Raw genomic sequence first — 23,919 nt, 5'->3', positions numbered from 1 at the left:
AAGGTAAAATTATAGAGATTCAAGGCCACATGCAGGGTAACATTCTTCTGACAAACCATTCATGACTAGAACAGGAATAGGAGGAAATGACAGTTATACTTGAAGTACCATCCACCACAGACCATAAGGTGGCTTGTGGATTGTATATATAGAAATAATAATGAAAAAATAAAACACCAAAAAGGGGGGGAAGGAAACGAAATGAAACCTCTTAAGCTGAGAGGGCATGCAATATTATTTCAGTTATTTCAAAATCAAGTTAAACTTACAAAGAACTTGGCCATATGTCACCACTTAACAGTATGACATTGTACCCCCACTGGCCTGGATGCATGCACTGACTCTGTTGGGAAGGGTGTCGTGAAGCTGTTGTCATTTCCTGAGCCAACTTGGTCCACAGCTGTTGCAACTGGACCTTGATATCCTGGATACTGGCACTGCGATGGAATTGATATCTGAGCTGGTCCTGCATATGTTCTTTTGGATCTGAGGATCTTGCTGGCCATGGAATTACCCCAACATCATGCACAAAGTTCATAGAGACAGGTGCTATGTGGGAATGAGCATTGTCCTTTTGAAAACTGCCTTCGTGATATTGTTGCATGACAAATAACACTTGAGGATGGAGAATTTCCGTAACATACCATTGTGCTGTCAGAGTTCCCTCAGTCTCTACCACCCATAACCGGAGGTCATACCTGATGGCTCTCTACACACCATGACAGTAGGAGTGACACCATTGTACCTCTCCAAAACATTGGAAGAATGGGACCAGTCCACAAGTTACCACCATATTTAACATTTGATGGCATCCAGGGTAGAACAGAACTGTGATTCATTGTTGAAAACAATGTGACACCATTCATCACAGTCCATGTTTCTCAGTCACATCACCACTCAAGGTGCAGCTATTTGTGTGGTGGTGCTAACAGCAGCCTACGTATGGGATGGCAATTGCTAAACCTGAGTGCCTCAGTTCTCCAACCTATGATTCGGTATGACACAGAATGTTGCAGGTAGCCCAGTGTTTGTTCTTGGATTGAAGGCAGGGATGTGAAGCTATTATGATCTGCTTGGTGGTCAGACATAGTTGAGTATAACATTGACAACAAGTATGCCTACCCTAACATTCGTATGCTGTCAAATATGGACCACAGTCACATCTGAATCCCCCCAAATCTGGATGTTGCACAATTTGATCAGTCGGTCAAATGGAGACTCACAGTGGGCCCCCTTTAGACTGCCAGGTTCTGATAAAGCTGTCTCACACAAGTACACACCATCTCCAGTCCTTCCCAGCAATCACTCAACATCTGCCTCTGTTCATACCCGTTATATATCATTCCAGGCCTGGTAACAGGTTAAGCACGAACAGCACAAATGCACTTTGATGGCCGTCCTACCCAACACAGAGAATTGCAACTCTAATCATTTTCATACCAACCAATGGTGTGTTTGCATACGAAGTTTCAAGACTTCAAATCATATCTTCTGAATGCTTCAATTTTTTTTGTCAGGCAGTGTAATATAACATCACATACATATCTCTGTGTGTGTATGTTCTAAAGAGAGGGAGCTGGAGAGAGAAGGAGAGTGAGAGAGTGAGTGAGTGAGTGTGTGTGAGTGTGAGAGAGAAGAGAGAGGCGGGGGGGGGGGGGGGGGGGGGGTGGACATAGTCATATAAATCACTGTATGTAAAACAAAAGTAGAAGATAAACTGCAGTATTGCAGTGATCTCATTTTTAGTCATCACATTATAGAAAAAGAACTACAAATAGCAATGTAGACACATTGGTTTCATTAAAACCTGTATTTATATTGTAAACTCAATATTGTTATGTTTTATTATAATTATAAAGAACAGAGATAAGACAACACAAGTTTAGTCAATGATAACAATGTGTTGTGTTTATTTCTGAAGACTGTATAACCTGACACTTTGTCTAAAAATTTTTGACTTCCCATGAGTTCTACGATACAGAATTTTCAATCCTTAATTTCAACAGTTTGTCTGTTCTTTTTTTTAAATCTATGACATACTTTGCAAAAGGTTCTCTCTCTCTCTCTCTCTCTCTCTCTCTCTCTCTCTCTCTCTCTCTCTCTCTCACTCACACACACACACACACACACACACACACACACAGACACACACACACACACACACACACACACACACACACACACACTTTCCTTTCTTCCTTTCTTTTGCACTGATATCTCATTGTAAATTTTTGTCTCTCAGAGAATAATGCAGAATACATAGTTGATCTGACAAATATTACCTTCATATAATCTCTGAGCATTTGAGACAATTGATCACAACAGCTAAAACAGCCAGGTCTTTTTAGTGTAATAATTCTTTTCCCATGGCCTCCACAATATGTGTGGTTATTTAGCCCTCCTGCAACTATGGAAGTGAAAGGGAGCAAAAAGAAAAGAATTTATTTTCTTGATGGCTAAATCTTCTAACCATTCCTTTCATATTTTTCAGACTTCTGATAGAAGAAAACTGGTGCCATTTTTTATACACCACTCCAAAACATCTTTATTAAGGGGAATTTGCTAGAGCATTATTGCATAATTTGATTAAAATCTGGTAATTTCTTAGTATATACAGTTTATTTACTAGTAGCATCAATGAAGTAAACTTAACACATACAACTTTACAGAAACTGTACCATAAATACGGAGAATCTAAAACAAAAGGAACTGAAGATAGCAAGAAAATGGACATGCATGCTGAGTTAATGCGTCAGAGACAGCATCTTGAAGAAACAGTTCAGTCTCTTAGGAATCAAGTATACAAGAATTCTTTGCAGAAGCAAAAGAATGCTTCAAGGATTATGCAGGTAATAACAGAATGTGAAATTTTCTTCTTGAAAAACCTAAACAGTCAACATAAAAATATCCAGTTCACTATGGAAATTGGCAACAAATCCATAAACTACTTAGATCTCACCATTGACATCAGTACACAAACACATTGTTTCAAAATTTACGGAAAAACAACTACAGACACAGGAATACCTTCTTGCTCACAACACCCCATAACTCACAAACATGCAGCTTTCCACTCAATGGTACACCGTCTCATATCTATCCCCATGTCCAGAGATGATTTTAAAGGAGAGTTAGATACAATAAAATTTATTGCCACAGCCAATGGCTACAATCCAGTTCTTATTGACCACATCTTGCACAGGAAACAAAAACGGAAAATTATACCCCTCCTCTATGCCGCACCTGCTTCCCCATCCACTGTCTGCAAGAAATGGTGTACACTACCATTTCTAGATCAGGTATCACAGACTGTAGCCAAAGCACTGAAATCCTGCAAGTATAGGGTTTCCTACTATGTCAGGAACATTACAGCCCAGTGTGTTTTTAATAGCAAAGACAAGATCCAGTTATTAGCCAACAGTGGGGTACACATAATCACCTGTTCTGATTGTGACAAATTTTACATTGGTCAGTCAGGCAGAGACATATCAACTAGGCTGGCTGAACATGAACGCAGCTGGAGGTTGCAGAATTCAGACTCTGCATTTGCTGAGCATGTACTGAGTGAGGGTCACAACTACCAGCCAGTGTCCCATGTACTTCACTTAGCAAACAAAGGCCATAAACTCAACCTGCTGGAAGCCCTGGAAATTAACAAACATCTTGCTCACAGTCCAGATCTCATCCTAAATGACCAGACACAACTCAACACTTCCCCTCTCCTGAATTTCATGTAATCATCTTTGTTGTTCATTACTTCCCACACTCTCTCTTCCTACATATTCCCATTTTCCTGTAGTCATTAAGTTGATTTATTTGTTGCAGTTGTCTTTGTATTCCACATAGGCTGCAGTTTCAATAGTTAAGTGTTTCCTTTTAACTTGTACTTGTATTACTGTCCATGTTTAACTCCCCTTGTAGTTGTCTCATCAAATACTGTTCATATTTTACTTTGCTCATTTATTTAATGAAAACTGGTACACAGCCACTGCTTTGATTATAATGTTAATGTTAAAATGCAGTACCACCATACTCTCAAACTGTAGGTTCCCTCAAACACCTCAATTTTCCTGCATTTATTAATTTCTGTTTATTTTATTGATATTTCTTAAGTTCCTCACGTATTCTGTATTTACATTGACAACTGTCTCTTCTTTTTTAATTGGTTGTGTATCACTCTCCATGTTTCATACCTCTTGATGCAGCCTTGTCTAGTACTAATTTTATATTATTTTTTTAGTTTTGTTTATTAATAGAAACTGTTACGTAGGCATGCTATTCCTATTTTGTGCTAAAGGTTTTCCTGTCAACTCCATTGTTATTTATGTACTGTTCAGTTTTTGCCATTTCATTGCAAAGAAATTACTCACTGTATGTTTCTACTTCACTCTAGATGTGTTACTTCTCTTCCAATGTTGTCTGCAAACATTTAACTTCTTTGGTGATAATACTCAGTAAATGTCTGAAGATGGCCTTGTAAGCCGAAAACCGGTTAGCAATAAAAGTAATATTGTAGAACAAAATCAAACTGGTGCTTTTCATTTATTATTACCTCTTTATTCTTGAAATAATTTGGATACTCATAGAATACATTTCACTTCAATCACTTTATATTTTCTACTTTCACAGTAGCAACTCAGTGTGTCATCTTTAGGATGAGTGGCTATCTACCATTTTTGGTTATTATTAATATTTCAGGCTGGAGTTTCCATTGTTTGAAGTTATTGGTTCAGCATGACAAATTTAATAGAACTTTTATGTACTTGCAGATGCTGTTCAGTGTCCCAAAAAATATTGTTGATTTTTCTTCTCCATATAAAACATAAGAAATAAAGATATAAAAGTTCATTAGTGTCTCATAAGCATTCCTAGAAGTTGGCTCTTCATTTATTTGTTGTCATAGTGTAAAAGTTTGCTATTCCTTGTTTCAGTAATCAATCTATTTGTTCATGTGATCATCAACAGCACCTTCACTTTTAATGCCTGACATCCTTTCCACACTAAAAAGTATCTCTCATACAGTCTGACCACACATGGACAGTGCATCTGCAATCCCTTTGTCCAGTAAGCTGAAGATCTTCAAATTCAGAATGCCATATGCAGAACAAGATGCGAAACATTTACCATTACGCATGAAAATCTCCCAAAAGGATCTCCAGTACAACTCTTGAATCACATCAGAAAGAATTCCCAAAGTCTCTGAATACCCTCAAATCATCTCCAAATCAGAGTTCTCAGCAAGAACTTTGAATAATGTCTGAAGGAAGCAGCATGACTTCTGAATGTATTTATTTATTGTGATACATATTCTGTAAATCCACTTTTGCATGGTAATGCATGGATGTGGAATGAGTCAAAACATAACTCTTTATTAATTATTTATTATAATTAATACATAATTATTTATTATTATTATTATTATTATTATTATTATTATTATTACACATTAGAAAATAATCATAAGAAATACAATCAATAGGTTCTAATTACTCTCGCAAACAGAGGTAAAGTACATTTTTCAGGTATTATTGAAACAGTTATTTATAAAATAAAAAGACCATTATCTTGAATTATTGAACACAAATTAATGTAGTTACAGCAGCAAGACACATTAAAGCAGGAATATACAGAAATATGTGGGAAATAATCTTATCTATCTCTGGTAAAGATTTCACCCAGAGAACAGAAACTTTTTTTCATCCAAGAACTCCAGTAGCCTACTTTTGAACAGTATTTTACTGTATTACCTTATAGGCATTTAATATTACTTGGAAGTGCATTGAAGATTTTTGTGCTTGTATACATTACATGTTTTCTCATTAGAGACAAATTTTTCAGGTCAATGTGTATGCCACGTTTCCATGTTTTGTTATTATGATGGTATGACTTATTTGTTTCATATTGAGAAGGACTGTGAAAGATGAATGTCATGACTGAAAAGAGATATTGTGAGTTAGTGGTTAGTATTCCTATTTGCTTAAAAAGACTATGACTTTTGCTCTGCCTTCAGTAGAAAAGAGAAACGTGGTGGTGGGTAGCTATCTTTGCAGACAGTGGTAGTAATTATAGTGTAATAGATGTAAGTGCTTTCAGCATTGAGGGTGTAATAGAACTAGCAGCAATTAATTATAAGTGGGGGAAAGAGAACTTAATTATTATAGGTCTATACAGACCTCCATCTGGTAGCCTAGATAGTTTCTTCGATGTTCTTAATGACCTGCTTGTTGACATTGACAGTAATCACTGCAATAAAAATGGCTGGGTTAACATAATACTAACTGGAGATATAAACATTGACTTGCTGTCCAATGACTCTGTATCTAAAAAAACTAATGCTAATACTAGCTCAATTTAACCTAACATTTCTGATAAATGAGCCCATTAGAGAGGTCAATAGTGTAAAATCATGCATTGACAACATTATAACTAACATGTCCCACTTTACATGCAGTGCATCAGTTCTGAAGCTTGCCATTTCTGACCACCACGCAATACAGGTATTCATAGAAGCTGAAAATCTTCATGTCAATAGAAAAGAGAAACAATATGTGACAAAAAGAATTACCAATGACGACAATGTTTAACAGATTGCTGAAAAGCTTACAATGGGGTGAAAAAAAACAGCATTACTTTCAGTGATTTTTCATCAGATTTTTATTATTGCTTCAATGTCTCATGCCCAGAAACGACCTTTACAGTAAATGACTGCAAAAAGATACAAAAAAATAACTGGATAAATCATGAAGTAAAAACAGCAAGAGAGAAACTTAGACTTTTCCAATATGCAATGAAAGATAATAACAATAATAATAGACTAAAGGTAGAATTTAAGAACTATCAGGATTACTATAAAGATCTTCTGCTAGAAACTAAAAGTAAATATGTAGCCACAATGTTAAAAACTCTACTAACACTGGTTTAGCTGTTTTGAAAGTAATAAATAGCTTTAGAGATTGCAAGGACAGATCAACAAGTGATTTTACTATAAACCCTAAAGGGCATATCATGAAATGTCAATGTCAGATTGCAAATGTTTTTAATGAGTACTTTTCATCTGTTGGAAAATCTGTCAATGACCATTTTAAGAATCTTCAGCATAGATACAAGGGAATACCAATCAAACAAAGCATATACTTCGCCCCAGTCAATAGCAAGGAAGTAAAAAACAGTAATGTCATTAAAAAATACAAAATCAGCAGGCTATGATGGATTGTCTATCAGTACACTGAAAAGATGCATAGACAACATATCTGATGCCATGGCCACAGCAGTAAATGATGTAATTGCATCAGGTTGTTTCCCAAATAGTCTAAAGATAGCACAAGTAACCCCGATTTACAAGAAAGGTAATAAATCTAAAACTGAAAACTACCGTCCATCTCAATCTTACCTGCATTTTCAAAGGTAGTTGAGAAAGTTATTTATACTAAACTAATGACATTCCTGAGTCAACACAACTGAATATTTGAAAATCAGAATGGCTTTATGAAAAACTAGTCAACTTCAGTAGCAGCAGCACAATTAATAGACAAAATAATAACGGCTATAGAGTACAAGGAGTATGTAACTGGAGTGTTCCTTGATCTAGAAAAAGCTTTTGTTTGTGTCAACATCACGATATTACTTGACAAGCTGTGGAACCTGGGTATCAGAGGAACTGGTTATGAGCTAATAAAATTGTATATGAGCAATAGAAAACAATTTGTCTTGCTTAAAACAGACATTGGGTCTTACAAATCTAAAATTACTGATATCAAATATGAAGTGCCTCAAGGTTCTGTCTTGTGACCCCTTCTTTTCTTGATTTATGTTAATGATATACAGTATTGTTCTCTTAACTGTACAAAAATATTGTATGCAGATGACATATCAATAGTGTGTAAACACAAAGGCTATGAGAGTCTGGAGGTGCTGTGCAACAGTGTAACTAATGAAAGCCATCAAAATGTAAGCGCTTCAAAGAGTGCAATGATGGAATTTAACACAAGGAAACAAATAGAAATTGACATGAAATCATCGATAGGAAATGACATTGTAAAAAAGAAAAATGGACAAAGTTCTTGGGAATTACAACCCAGGTCAGCCTCAAATGGGACATGCATATCGATTCCTTAGCATGTAAGCTGTTGAAGAATGTGTTTGCTATAAATATGATTATCAAATATTGTAAGGACATGTGTGTACAAAAAACTGCTTATCATGCCATATTCTCATCAAATTTAAACTATGCTGTAGAAATATGGAATGCAACAACTCAAGCCAACCTAAGCACATTATTAATACTACAGAAAAAAGTTATCAGAATTATTTGTGGTGCCAAATCTCAAGAATCATGTCGGAATCTGTTCCCAAAATTAGGTGTGCTTACCATTATAGGTGTATACACATTGAAAGTTATATTGCTTGGGAAAACAATAAATCCAAATTTCAACTGTGTCCTGCACCAATACGATACAAGGCAAAAGTTCAGATACCATGTAAATTGCCACAGAACAGCTTTATATGAAAAAAATGCACTTCATGCTGGACCCTACCAAAAAATCTGACAACCCTTCCTACTAACAAATTAAAAGATCAGCTAAAAATAATTCTAATTGAAAACCCTTTTTATTCCCTAGACGAGTATTATATCTGTATGAAAAGTGCTTCATAAGTATGTCAAGCTCATAGTTTTAAGTATCCTACAACTAATATAATGTTGATAACAACATATGTGTAATATTGTGATTGTATACTAGCAAATGTAAAATTTATTAATACAAACAAATCAGAAGAATAATCTGTATAATGACCTGAAACTGTATTATTTCTAGGGATTGTATTTGATTATTCGATGTTGAATAAATATTATTATTATTATTATTATTATTATTACATTAGGTTCTTGGAGGCACTCCACACAAAATTCAGACAACCTTTTTCTAACTTGCAGTGACTTTTTTCAACAGCAGTGAATTGCCCCAGGAGATGATTCCATAACACATAAGGGAATGGAGGCAGCCAAAGTAGGCAGATTTTGAGACAATGATGTCTCCAATTTTTGTGATTGTCCAGATGGCAAATATTTGCTGAGCTAAGCCTTTTTGGTGGATGTGGTGTTCCCAGTTAAACCTGCTATTTATACAGGCTCCTACGAATTTTGAACAATGTACCTTTTGTATCTGCTGGCTCTCATGTGCAATGTTTATCTCATGATCAGAATGGAAATGAATGTAATTGGCTTTACTGATTCTTATTGATAGATAGTTTACTGTGAATCAGTTCAGAACATCTGCAAGTAATCGGTTGGCATTTAACTCTAGGTTCATGACTGTTTTACTGTCTATCACAGTACATGTGTCATCTGCAATCATTGTAAAGTTGCTTGCTTTGTTTGAGGACAGAGGTAGGTTGTTAATATACTGGGTGATCAAAAAGTCAATATAAATTTGAAAACAGAATAAATCATGGAATAATGTAGATAGAGAGGTACAAATTTTCACACATGCTGGGAATGACATGGGGTTTTAATGGAAAAAAAAAAAAAATTAAAAAAAAAATACAAACGTTCAAATAATATCCGACAGCATAATTAGCATAACCAAGTAAGACAAAGCAAAGATGATGTTCTTTACAGGAAATGCTCAATATCTCCACCATCATTCCTCAACAATAGCTGTAGTCGAGGAATAATGTTGTGAACAGCACTGTAAAGCATGTCCGGAGTTATGGTGAGGCACTGGCATCGGATGTTGCCTTTCAGCATCCCTAGAGATGTCGGTCGATCACGATACACTTGCGACTTTAGGTAACCCCAAAGCCAATATTCGCACGGACTGAGAACTGGGGACCTGGGAGGCCAAGCATGACGAAAGTGGTGGCTGAGCACACGATCATCACCAAACGACGCACGGAAGAGATCTTTCATGGGTCCAGCAGTATGGGTGGAGCGCCATCCAGCAGGTGTTTATCAGCCAGACTGGGGATGATGCCATTCTGTAACATATCGGCGTACCTCTCACCCGTCAAGGTAGCAGTTTTGCTGTCCAGCACCATCTGTCGGACATTTTGTGAACTTTTTTTTTTTTTTTTTTCCCCAAGCATGTGTGTCAATTTTTACCTCTCTATCTACATTATTCCGTGGTTTATTAAGTTTTCAAATTTATACTGACTTTTTGATCACCCTGTACATAAGAAGTAACAGGGGACCAAGGACAGAACCCTGTGCAACTCCATAATGTACTGTTCCCCTTTGGGACTCTACCCGTCCTACCTGCATGTTGGTACCATCTACAACTATCTTCTGTTGTTTGCCCTGTAGATAGTAGGAAATAATCTTATCTGTCTCTGGTAAAGAATTCATTTAGAGAACAGAATCTTTTTTCAAGCAAGCACTCCATTAGATTCCTTTACATAATATATTATTAACTTGTAGATATTTGATATTACTTGGAACTGCATTGAAGATTTATTTGAATGTGTACTTTACATCTTTTAACACTAGAGACCAATTTTTCAGGTCACAGTGTATGTCAGATTTCCTTCTTTTGTAATGATGATGGTATGACTCATGTGTTTCACATTGAGAAGGATTGTGAAGGATGATTGTCATGACTGAAAAGGTATATTGTGAGGCATTGGTTATAGGGGATGTCTGTTATGAGACTGGAATAGATGGTGGTGGGAGGATGTGGGACAGGTCTTGTATCGAGGTCTATTGCAGGGACATAGCAATGAGGCAAGGGGTTGGGAGCATGAATGGAGTAACAATGGACAAGGACATTGCATATGTTTGGTTGGTGGTGAAATACTATTGTGGTGGAGGTGGGAAGGATAGTGGCTTGGATATTCCTTATTTCAGGAATGATGAGAGCTAACTGAGACTCTGGTGGAGAATGTGATTCAGTTGCTCCAGTCCTGGGTAGTACTGAATCATGTGGAGAGTGTTCCATTGTGGCCAGATGGTTAGTGTATGGGAGGTGGTGGGTGACTAGAGAGACGAGGTATGGAAGGTCTGTTTCTGTACAATGTTGAGAGGATGATTTCAGTCTTTGAAGACTTTAATGATTCCCTGGTATATATGGAGAGGACATGATCATCACTACATGCACAACAATCAAGGGTAGCTAGACAGACATATGAGTCCTTTCCAGAATCCACTCCCAGGTTCAATCATGCTGGGCTTGTTAAAGCCTTTCTCTCCTTTTCCAGTTCCTATAGTGGAAATACTTTTTTACCGCCAATCCCACCAATCAGACTCAACCCAAAACCAATATTGAACACTCCTGACTCAGATCCTCGCCATCATTCCCCAAATCACTCAACATGATAACTATTCTTACATCAGCATAAAAAACTGCAATACTCTAACTAAAACCTGAGCCTGACCTAATAACCCTACCTGTCGATAAAGGCTCCACCAATGTTGTTTCAATTCACAGTGATTATGTGGTGGAAGGATTCTGCCAGTTGCCAGATTCGTTCACCTACAAACTCTGACACAGTGACTCCATGCCAGAAATTCAACAGGACCTCCAGTCCCTTGCCAGATCTGTAGGCCCACCCTGGAACCTCTCCCGTGAGTCTCTCCCCCCCCCCCCCCCCCCCGCCCCCCCCATCCCTACCACTTCCCACACTTGTACCTTCTACATGCTTTCTGTAGTCAATAAACCCAACCACCCAGATTGCCCCATTGTGGCCAGTCACTGTGCCCCCATTGAGAGAATCTATGGTCTCATGGATCAATACCTTCAGCCTATTACCCATAACCTTCTCTCCAATATAAAGGACACCAACCATTTCTTCCAATGACTCTCCACAGTTCCTGTTCCTTTACCTACGTCATGCACTACTCACCACTATTGATGTCATTTTCCTGTATGCTAACATCCCAAATGCCCAACTGATTCAAGACCTACAACCTCCTTCCTGGTCACTGTGACCAACTATATCCTCACTCACAGTTACTTCTCCTTTGAAGGCATCACCTGCAAACAAATGTATGGCACAGCAATGGGCATCCATATGGCACCATCTATGCCAACCTATTCATGCCTTATTTAGAGAAATCTTTCCAAAACATCCAGAATCCCAAACCCATCAACTGATTTAGATTCATTGGTGACATCTTTGTAGTCAGGACCAAGTGTTAGGACAACGTATCCACATTCCTCCAGAACCTTAACGTCTTCTCCCACATTCACTTCTATGTTCCTTCTCAGTTCAGCAAGCCACCTTCCTCAATGTTGAGCTCCATCTCAAGGATGGATACGGCCCTACCTCCATCCATATCCAACTCACCAACTATCAGCAGTATCTCCACTTTGACAGCTGCCACCCACTCCATACCAAAAAGTTCCTTTCATACAGCTTAGCCATCCACTCTTGTCACATCTGTAGTGACAAGCAGTTCCTCTCCAAATATACCAAGAGTCTGACTGAGGCCTCCACAGACCGAAATTATTCTTCCTATCGTGTACAGAAACAGATCTTTCCAGCCTTGTCTCTCCTGTCAACTACAACTTCCCACATACCCACCATTTGGCCACGAAGGACCATTCCTCTCATGACTCATTACCACCCAGGACTGGAGTAACTGAATCACATTCCTTCCCAGGAATTTAACTACCTCTCATCAGGCTCTGAAATAAGAAATATCCTATCCACTATCCTTCCCAACCCTCCCAAGGTAGTATTCCGCCACCCACCGAATCTACACAATATTCTTGTCCATCCATACTCCACCTCTTGCCTCATTGCTCATATCCCCGCAATAGACCTCAATGCTACCTTGGCCCACATCCTCCCCCCGCAACCTACTCCAGTCTTGTCACAGGTATCTCCTGTCCTATCAAAGACAAGGCTATATGTGAGAGCAGCCATATATCTACAAACTTAGCTGCAACCAACGTGCTGCTTTCTACATAGGCATGACAACCAATGAGCTGTCTGTCTGTGTGAATGGCCACCAACAAACCTTGGCCAAGAGACAACTGGATCACTCAGTTGCTGAGCATGCTGCCCATCACAATGCACTTTACTTCAACAACAGCTACACAGCCTGTGCAATCTCGATCCTTCCTAACGATAGCAACTTTTCTGAACTATGCAGATGGTAACTGTGAGTGAAATATATCATATATTTCTGTAGCCACCCTGAGCTCAACCTTTGCCAGTCCATGTCCTGATCTTGTCTTCAGTACAGCCCTGTGTACACTTGTTATTAGTATATTTGCATCTAAAAGTCTTGTGTTGTGTATTGATATTCGAGTCATGCTCTACACAGTAATTAAGTAATGACAAATGTAACATTGTGGCTTAAACCATTTAAACCCTTATCTGTGAATATGGTCTGTGACTGAAACCAGAATAGAATAGAAAATAATAGAATAGAATAGAATATTTATTCACCTTTGAACATGTTTACATGTAATTGGTGTTGTCATATGTTTTATAGTTACAGCATTACAGTTATTTTACAATTATCCTTGGCTAATTATGTGGCAGGGAGGCTTTTACATGAGAAACTACTTCAGAAAAGTACATTGTAACACAAACTGCTGACTTTTTGCAAACCAAATACAGTATGCTACAATGAATCAGTATATCATGTTAGTCTCTTTGCATCTAAATAATCTGTATACAATTATAATAATCATAAATTTTATGTCTATATTGCCTTATACAATATGGTACAGTGAATCAACATACCATACTGGTATCTTCATAAAATATCACAAACCAAAAAAAAGTGGTCCAGCTAAAACATTCATATTTCTTTACGTACTACACAAATATGTAATAAAAAATGGGGGTTCCTGTTAAAAAAAAAAATGCAGTTGGTCTGGCAGTGCCATCTAGTTTGCCAAGCATAGCGCCATCTGGTTTCCCCGTTCAAGTTAGACAAGTTTCATTCTTTGTAGTTTTTTCGTTTGACGCTTATTTCATGAGATATTTGGCCCGATCACGATCAATGGACCACCCTGTATATATAAATACAGAAAAGGCCCAAGAACGGAGCCCTGCAGCACTCATTTTTTAACAGGTAAAGGCTCTGATTTTTGATTATTCACAATACACACAACAGTTTTCTATTACTTAGGTATAACTGTAGTAGGAGGTGGGCCTTCTCTCCAATTCCATAGTACTGTAGCTTCCTTATTAGGATAACATGGGACACTGTATCAAAAGCTTTCTTTAAGTTCAGTAGTGTCGCACAACTTACTGACTTATTTTCAAAACAGTCATATACTTTTGTTATAATGCTGTAAACTGCTTCACAGTAGCGAGGGGAGCTCTAAAGCCATACTGTGCAGGACAGATTAGGTTATTGTGTTCAAAATTTTGGTTCACCTACTGGTGCATACTGTGCTTTTGTTATTTTGGAAATAATTGGAACTAGTGAAATGGATCAGTAATTGTCAGGTGATAATTTAATTTGCTACCTTTCTCATGGACTGCCTTGATTATGGATATTTTTAGATATTCTGGATAAACTCTCTCTGTTAATATTTTGTGTACTAATTTTGTTAAGGGTGTTATTATCTTTTTCTTATTTGTTTAGTAAAAAAGTTAGAAAAGCCATAGTAATCTTCTGTTCAGAAATTACTGAGTTTAGCTATCGCTTCAGCTGATAGTAAGACATGCATTTTACAGAAAACATACTGTTTGTTAGGTGAAATGTTGTCAACAGAACGAAGAGTTATTCTTAAACGTAAGTTCCATACTTGTGCAACAGAGCATAAGTCAAGATATTTACTTGAATCTAATTTGTTTGTGAAAAGCTTCATTGTTCACATTGCCTTTTGTATATAGTGTTTTAAAGCTCTTATATTTCTCAGACCAAGTAGCTTTTTAGATCTTGTGTAGACCAACCTGTACATAAACGTGAATGGGGATATTCTACAACTTCAAAAGGTCCAATATAGATATGGAAAAATTTCTTCAATTTTGAAATATTTAACTTTGATCTTTCATGTGTTTTTACTAACACTAGATCTCCTACTTTTATCTGAATTACTTTCAATCTCTTGTCACACCTTTTTTTAGGCTCTTCTTGTTTTTCATAACTTCCTGCCTGTTGCCCCCGTTTCTTGAGCAGAGATTGGTTTACATGCAGGGAATTCAACAACCTCATTCAGATGTTTGCAGGCTCGCTGTCAAACATTATTTGATATGGAGGGAAATCTGTAGAAGACTGTTGCAGGCTATTCATCACATCTTGAATGTCAGCAACATGTTTACCCTTTGACATAGTCTCTGTATTTCCCTCATGCATCTTACTGCTTGGGTTTTATGGTGAATTGAGAATACACTTTATACCTGACCTTCCAGTGAAGAATTTCCATGTTTTAGAAATAAACTGTGAGCCATTGTCAAACAGTATAGCCTGTGGTTTCCCAGTTTGTGTAATGTATTCACCTTCTGTCAAAACAGAATAATCTGACTGGTAGCTTTCCTTGTAGAGTAAAGTTCAATAAATGACTAAAATGGAACTGTACCCACCTTTTGGAATTGGTTTGGGCCATAGAGATCAATAGCAGTGAGGCTCATGGTTTTGTCTGGAATTATATTTTTCATTTGTCACCAACAAGTCTGGTTGCATAATTTTAACCATTAACATTTATTGCAAATTTAAATTTGCTTCCTACTTTGCCGTGCTGTAAAAATAAACATTCTCCTGTAGCTTCTGTAAACACTTCTGTGCACCAAACTGCCTCTAACTATCATCTGTGTAATTTATTAGTTTTCCATAAGCTGTTCAGGTCATCATAGCTTCTAACAGTCAGAGCAAGCATAAGTGCTTTTCAATAGGATACCTTTATGAACTTTATGAAATTTAACTACTTTGTCTTCCCCTTACTTTTCCAAAACACTTTTTACCAGCTAACAGATGTTGTCATGCTTATAGTTCCTCCAACACACCGTTGTTAGACATTAACTATTCATTACAGCACTGAGACTTTAGCAAAAATACACTCAAAGACAAAAAAAGACACACCACGAAGTAATTATCTGAATGGGACAGAAATCGGTACATGTAAGGGACATGTATAAACAAACAGATGGTTACAATTTTAAAATTTTCCTGGCGAATTGACTGTTCAAACAAATTTCGGGCTTGCAGCCGGTCGTCATTCAATACTTTGCATGATATTTCAACGGGGCACCTGCCAGTCATGTTCAGGTGAGCCGTCGCAGACTGGCGAAAACGTCCTCCATTCTGCAATATATAGAGTACTGTAACTATTCTGTGCATGCGTCGAAAATTTGATAGTTGAACCACACTGCCCGCCGGCAGCACCCTCAGTGGTGGAATAGCGGAACTCAGTCATCCTCTGCATTGCTGTTTGCCACGGCCGGCGACGCACTCTGTCGTCTTTGATTTGAGCAAATCGTGGAGATGATGGGATTCCATGCACTGTCCAGCTGGTAGCCGCTGTCACAGTTTAACAGATTTTCCACCAGTTGTATTTCTACGGATTCTTTAATAATGGAGTCCCAGAAAGATGTTGCTGTGGACAATATCATTGTTTTCTCATACTCCATTGAATGTCCAGTAGAAATACAATGTTCAGCAATAGCGGACTTGCTTGGCTGCAAAAGGCGGGTGTAACGTTGATGCTCAGTGCAGGGTTCTTTCAAGGTGCGTGTGGTTTGACCTATGTAAGCCATACCACATTGGCACGGTATCTTGTCAATTCCAGCTTTTCGTAGTAACAGATGGTCCTTAACTGATCCCACAAGGTCCACAATCTTCGATAGTGGGCGGAAAACCACATTTACCTGAAATTATAGGAGGATTCTTGCTATTTTAAATGAAGTGTTGCCAACGAAAGGAAGAAAAGCTAAAGATTTTTCCGGCATTTCTCCTCTTTATTCACTTCCTGCTTCTTAGTTTTAACTGTTAGTGCCCTGTTAATCTGCCGGATGGAATACCCATTTTCGCTGAATACTGTCTTTAGATGGGTGAGTTCTTGAAGTAATCTATCTAGATCTGAGACAGTATGAGCTCTGTGAACAAGTGTTTTAAGCAAACTCATGGTTTGCGATGGGTGATGGCAACTCGATGCTTGCAGGTACAAATCAGTACAAGTGGGTTTCCGGTAAACTGGATGCCCTAGAGAATCATCATTCTTCCTTCGAACCAGGACATCCAAGAAAGGCAAACAACCATCTTTCTCTATTTCCATGGTGAACAGGATGTTGCTATGAATGGAGTTGAGGTGATGTAGAAACTCCATTAATTTATCTTCTCCATGAGGCCACACTATGAAAGTGTCATCCACATAGCGGCAAAAAACTGTTGGCTTCAGGGCAGCTGATTCAAGCGCTCTCTCTTCAAAATCCTCCATAAAAAGGTTGGCCACCAAAGGAGACAGGGGACTGCCCATGGCGACACCATCAGTCCGTTCAAAATATTCCTGACTAAACATAAAATAAGTTGAGGAAAGGTTGGGTCTGAACAAAGCAGTGATATCAACAGGAAACATGTTACCAATCAGTGTCAAAGAATCTGCAATAGGAACTTTTGTAAAAAGTGAGACCACATCAAAACTTACTAGAAGGTCTACACTGCTAAGACAAAGAGCCCCCAGTATATTGATAAAATCAGCTGAGTTTCGTATGTTATGTGAGCACTTGCCTACGAAAGGTCTCAGTAAGGAAGCGAGATGTTTAGCTAAATCATATGTAGGAGCTCCAATGTTGCTCACTATTGGACACAGAGGAAGACCCTCTTTATGAATCTTTGGAAGGCCATACACTCTTGGAGGTACACAACCATGTGGTCTTAACCTCTTGATGATCTCTTGCGGTAAGGAGGAGAAATTTAATAGTGCTGAGGTTTTTCTTTGCACATGTCCTGTAGGATCGTAATCAATCCTCCTATGGGTAGAGTCACTTAGCAGACCATGCATCTTATCTTTATACACACCACAAGGTAACATAACAGTTGCATTACCTTTGTCAGCTTTCAATACCACTACGTCAGGGTCCTCTCTCAGATTTCGTAATGCAGCCCTTTCTGCAGAGGATAAATTACTGCGTTGAGTAGGAGCCTTCAACAGAGCACGGCAAGTTTCCCTTCTTATTTCGTCTGCAGCATCCAAAGGAAGATGTAGTACAGCTTCTTCAACACCACTCAAAATACTTATTAATGGCGGTGCTGTAGGTATAGGTGCAAAATTGAGTCCCTTGCTTAATACAGACAGCGTAGCGTCGTCCAAATTCTTCTCCGTGAGATTGACAACGGAACGTCGTATCATTATCCCTTCTGGCGACGGCTTCTGTGGCAACAGTCAATCAAATTTTGATATCTGCCGACAATTAGCATCATTGTGTAACTCTTCAGGCTTTCCCGGCGATCTAATGACATCTTGGGTTGTCGGGTGTTCTGCCGGATATCAGCGTTGTACTTGCACGATATTTCGGTCACGTAGCTCGTGACCTTCATCAGGTGCGACCTGTGACTGCTCCTCGAGTGGACCTGGTCCAGTAATTATGCCTATGGCCTTCCCCCTCCACCAACGGCTGCAGGCGCTTCCTCTGTGGTCCGCGCCCATTCCCTGCGACCTGCTGGAGCATTGCTGCTCCGTTTTCCATCCGCTGCGGTTCTAGGTGTTCCCTCTGCGGTCCACGCCTACCAAACCCGCTCCTGGGGGGTTTCATATGGGGTACCAAGCATTCCACCTGTGGTCCGCGCCTGCTCACCACGACCTGTTGGAGCGTTGCCACTCCGTTTTTCGTCCGCTGCGGCTCTGGATGTTCCCTCTGCGGTCCGCGCCCACCAGTCCCACTTCTGGGTGTTCCATCTTCAGTTTGGTGCGCCTGGCAGTCCGTCTGGGGCTCGTTTTCCATCTCCATGTCTCTGGTTCTTCTGTTTGTGTAGTGTTGCAGCTGGCCCTGTTGCTCCTTTAACAATTCCAGAGCCGGATCCTAGGCTCTGCTTAGCTGGTACCCTGTGTCACGGTTCATAAGATCGTCAGCCATTTTAATTTCTATCAATTCTCTTATAACACTGTTCCAAAATGTGGGTGTTTGTGCTAGAATCTTGGTATCCTCATACTTCATGGCATGATCTAGTTCTAGACAGTGTTCAGCAATGGCTGACTTAGTCACCTGTCTTAATCTAGTGTGCATCTGATGTTCTTTGCACCTGATCTCCACAGTTCTTGTCGTCTGGCCAATGTAGGACATGCCACATTGACAAGATATATTGTAAATCCCTGGTTTTCGTAACCCCAGGTCGTCTTTGACACTCCCCAGCAGTCCCCCGATCTTGTTGGATGGACAGAAAACACACTTGATATTGTGTTTATGGAGGATCCTACTGATTCTGGCAGAAATAGAGCCAGCATAGGGCAGATATGCCACCTTCTTTGCTTCATCTTGGTCTTCTTCAGGAACCTGTGGTATAGTGGCTGGTTGGAGTGCCCTCTCGATTTGTCTGTCCGTGTATCCATTCTTGGAGAAAACTGTTTTGATACGTTCTATCTCTATAGGTAGATTCTCTTGGTCTGACAGGGCATGTGCTCTGTGGACCAAAGTCTTCAGAACCCCATCCTTCTGTGCAGGGTGGTGACAGCTGCTGGCCTGCAGATATAAATCAGTGTGTGTTGGTTTTCTGTACACACTGTGGGCAATTGATCCATCTGCTTTCCTCTGGACTAGTACATCCAGAAATGGCAGCTGGCCATTCTTCTCCAGTTCCATGGTGAACTTGATATTAGGGTGGCATGAGTTAAGATGTTCAAGAAACTCATTGAGCCTGTCCATCCCATGTGGCCAGATCACGAAGGTGTCATCCACATACCTAAAGAACCATGTGGGTTTAAATGTGGCTGTCTCCAATGCCCTCTGCTCAAAACTCTCCATAAACATGTTGGCAACCACAGGGGACAGTGGGCTGCCCATAGCTAAACCTTCAGTTTGCTCGCAATATTGGTTTCTGTACAGGAAATACGCAGATGTCAGTGTATGACTGAACAGGTCCAACAGAGCACCGTCAAATTTCTCTGCAATCAGTTCTAGTGAGTCCTTCAGTGGGACCCTGGTGAACAGCGATACCACATCAAAACTAACCATGATGTCCGAATCTGTGATGTGCAGTTGCTTGAGGTGTTGCAGGAAATCTTCTAAGTTGCGGATGTGGTGAATACATTTCCCCACATATGGAGACAGGAGACCTTTCAAGTACTTGGCTGTTGTGTACGTAGGTGCCCCAATATTACTGACAATAGGACATAAGGGCATGCCCTCCTTGTGTATTTTAGGCAGACCATACAGCCTAGGTGGCACTGGCGCTTTTTTCTGTAGTTGTCTGATGATCTTATTGGGCATCCCTGTTTCCTTCAAGAGAGCACTAGTCTTCTTGGCCACCTTGTCCGTGGGGTCACACTCCAGAATTCTGTATGCAGGGTCCTCCAGAAGTTGGCGTACTTTCTCATCATAATCCACCCGCTGCAAGATAACAGTGGAGTTCGCTTTGTCTGCTGGCAGTACCAAAATGCTGTTGTCTTCCCGTAGTTTCTTGAGTGCAAGCCTCTCCTCGGTTGTGATGTTCGATTTCAGTTGCCTGGCCTTGGTGAGGGCCCTGCACGTCTCTCGGCGGACTTCCTCTGCCACATTAGGTGGAAGTGTGGCTGCAACTTGCTCTACTGCACTGACGAAACCTGAGATGGGTACGTTTCTAGAGGTCATAGCAAAGTTGAGACCCTTGCAGAGTACCTTTAAGGTTGTATCATCAAACTGTGTGCCACTCAGATTCGTCACATTGCATGTCTCTTCCATCTGCTGTGCTTTCTTACTCATGTGGTCAAACTTTGCAGATCTGAGACAGTATGAGCTCTATGAACAAGTGTTTTAAGCAAACTCATGGTTGGCGATGGGTGATGGCAACTCGATGCTTGCAGGTACAAATCAGTATGAGTGGGTTTCCAGTAAACTGAATGCCCTAGAGAACCATCATTCTTCCTTCGAACCAGCACATCCAAGACAGGCAAACAACCATCTTTCTCTATTTCCATGGTGAACAGGATGTTGCTATGAATGGAGTTGAGGTGATGTAGAAACTCCATTAATTTATCTTCTCCATGAGGCCACACTATGAAAGTGGCATCCAAATACTGCCAAAAAACTATTGGCTTCAGGGCAGCTGATTCAAGCGCTCTCTCTTCAAAATCCTCCATAAAAGCAGGAAGTGAATAAAGAGGAGAACATGCTGGAACAATCTTTAGCTTTTCTTCCTTTCGTTGGCAAAACTTCATTTAAAATAGCAAGAATCCTCCAAAAATTTCAGGTAAAAGTGGTTTTCTGCCCACCATCAAAGATTGCGGACCTTGTGGGATCAGTTAAGGACAATCTGTTACTACGAAAGGCCGGAATTTACAAGATACCATGCCAATGTGGTATGGCTTACATAGGTCAAACCACATGCACTGTGAAAGAACCCTGCACTGAACATCAATGTTACACCCGCCTTTTGCAGCCAAGCAAGTCCGCTATTGCTGAACATTGTATTTCTACTGGACATTCAATGGAGTATGAGAAAAAAATGATTTTGTCCACAGCAACGTCTTTCTGGGACTCCATTATTAAAGAATCCGTAGAAAAAGAACTGGCAGAAAATCTGTTAAACTGTGACAGCGGCTACCAGCTGGACAGTGCATGGAATCCCATCATCTCCACGATTTGCTCAAATCAAAGACGACAGAGTGTGTCGACGGCCATCACAAACAGCAACGCAGAGGGCGACTGAGTTCCGCTATTCCACCAGTGAGGGCGCTGCCGATGGGCAGTGTGGTTTAACTATCAAGTTTTTGACACATGCGCAGAATAGTTACAGTACGCTATGTATTGTGGAACGGAGGACGTTTTTGCCAGTCTGCGGCGGCTCACTTCAAGATGACTGGCAGGTGCCCAGTTGAAATATCGTGCGAAGTATTGAATGACGACCGGCGGCAAGCCCGAAATTTGTTTGAACAGTCAATTCGACGGGAAAATTTTAAAATTCACATCAGACGCCTCTACAGGGAGAAGATGGCCTCACATATCCGAAGTTTTGAGAAGCTACGTGGTAAAAGAGCAAAGCTTTTAAGTTCATTAACCTTTTTATTGAGATGTCGGGACCATGGCATTATATCAAAATTTGTTAGAGTAACTCATTTCATTAAGATCGCTACTGCACGGAAGATTACTGAGAAAGCTAGTCATGCTATTGTCAAGGAGAGGATTTGCTATACAAGACGAAGGTTAGATGCTATTTCAGCAGAACTTTACCAGTTACATCTGAAGGTTGCAAGGTATCTTTCTCCTGTATCATGGGACTGGGTTGATGGAGTGACTTCGGCCAAGTTCGAGTGGATCCACAATGATGCTAATTGTCGGCAGATATCAAAATTTGATTGACTGTTGCCACAGAAGCTGTTGCCAGAAGGGATAGTGATACGACGTTCCGTTGTAAATCTCACTGAGAAGAATTTGGACGACGCTACGCTGTCTGTATTAAGCAAGGGACTCAATTTTGCACCTAAACCTACAGCACCACCATTAATAAGTATTTTGAGTGGTGTTGAAGAAGCTGTACTACGTCTTCCTTTGGATGCTGCAGACTAAATAAGAAGGGAAACTTGCCTTGCTCTGTTGAAGGCTCCTACTCAACGCAGTAATTTAACCTCTGCAGAAAGGGCTGCATTACGAAATCTGAGAGAGGACCCTGACGTAGTGGTATTGAAAGCTGACAAAGGTAATGCAGCTGTTTTGTTACCTCGTGGTGTGTATAAAGATCAGATGTATGGTCTGCTAAGTGACTCTACCTATAGGAGGATTGATTACGATCCCACAGGACGTGTGCAACGAAAAACTTCAGCACTATTAAATTCCTCCTCCTTACCACAAGAGACCATCAAGAGGTTAAGACCACATGGTTGTGTATCTCCAAGACTGTATTGCCTTCCAAAGATTCATAAAGAGGGTCTTCCTCTGTGTCCAATAGTGAGCAACATTGGAGCTCCTACATATGATTTAGCTAAACATCTCGCTTCCTTACTGAGACCTTTCATAGGCAAGTGCTCACATCACATATGAAACTCAGCTGATTTTATCAATAGACTGGGGGCTCTTTGTCTTAGCAGTGTGGACCTTCTAGTAAGTTTTGATGTGGTCTCACTTTTTACAAAAGTTCCTCTTGCAGATTCTTTGACACTGATTGGTAACATGTTTCCTGTTGATATCAGTGCTTTGTTCAGACACACCCTTTCCTCAACTTATTTTATGTTTAATCAGGAATATTTTGAACAGACTGACAATGTCGCCATGGGTAGTCCCCTGTCTCCTTTGGTGGCCAACCTTTTTATGGAGGATTTTGAAGAGAGAGCGCTTGAATCAGCTGCCCTGAAGCCAACCGTTTTTTGGTGTTATGTGGATGACACTTTCATAGTGTGGCCTCATGGAGAAGATAAATTAATGGAGTTTCTACATCGCCTCAACTCCATTCATAGCAACATCCTGTTCACCATGGAAATAGAGAAAGATGGTTGTTTGCCTGTCTTGGATGTGCTGGTTTGAAGGAAGAATGATGGTTCTCTAGAGCATTCAGTTTACCGGAAACCCACTCATACTGATTTGTACCTGCAAGCATCGAGTTGCCATCACCCATCGCAAACCATGAGTTTGCTTAAAACACTTGTTCATAGAGCTCATACTGTCTCAGATCAAGATAGCTTACCTCAAGAACTCACAGATCTAAAGACAATTTTCAGCGAAAATGGGTTTCAATCCGGCAGATTAACAGGGCACTAACAGTTAAAACTAAGAAGCAGGAAGTGAATAAAGAGGAGAACATGCCGGAACAATCTTTAGCTTTTCTTCCCTTCATTGGCAACACTTCGTTTAAAATAGCAAGAATCCTCCGAAAATTTCAGGTAAAAGTGGTTCTCTGCC

The 23,919-nt window shown here is 39.8% G+C and overlaps 1 protein-coding gene across 1 annotated transcript in view; it reads left to right on the top strand.

Moving 5' to 3' along the window:
• The first annotated feature begins 2,726 nt into the window (after positions 1 to 2,726).
• The window catches only part of LOC126454413 (cilia- and flagella-associated protein 57-like), a 72,510-nt gene continuing 51,317 nt past the window's right edge, over positions 2,727 to 23,919 (top strand). The window contains exon 1 of the mRNA XM_050091133.1: positions 2,727 to 2,849. Coding sequence (XP_049947090.1) covers positions 2,727 to 2,849 — 123 coding nt within the window. The remainder of the gene's footprint in view (positions 2,850 to 23,919) is intronic.

The sequence above is a fragment of the Schistocerca serialis genome, chromosome 1 (genome assembly GCF_023864345.2).
Source record: "Schistocerca serialis cubense isolate TAMUIC-IGC-003099 chromosome 1, iqSchSeri2.2, whole genome shotgun sequence".
NCBI classification, from domain to species: domain Eukaryota; kingdom Metazoa; phylum Arthropoda; class Insecta; order Orthoptera; family Acrididae; genus Schistocerca; species Schistocerca serialis.
This window is presented reverse-complemented; position numbering and strand designations above follow the sequence as displayed.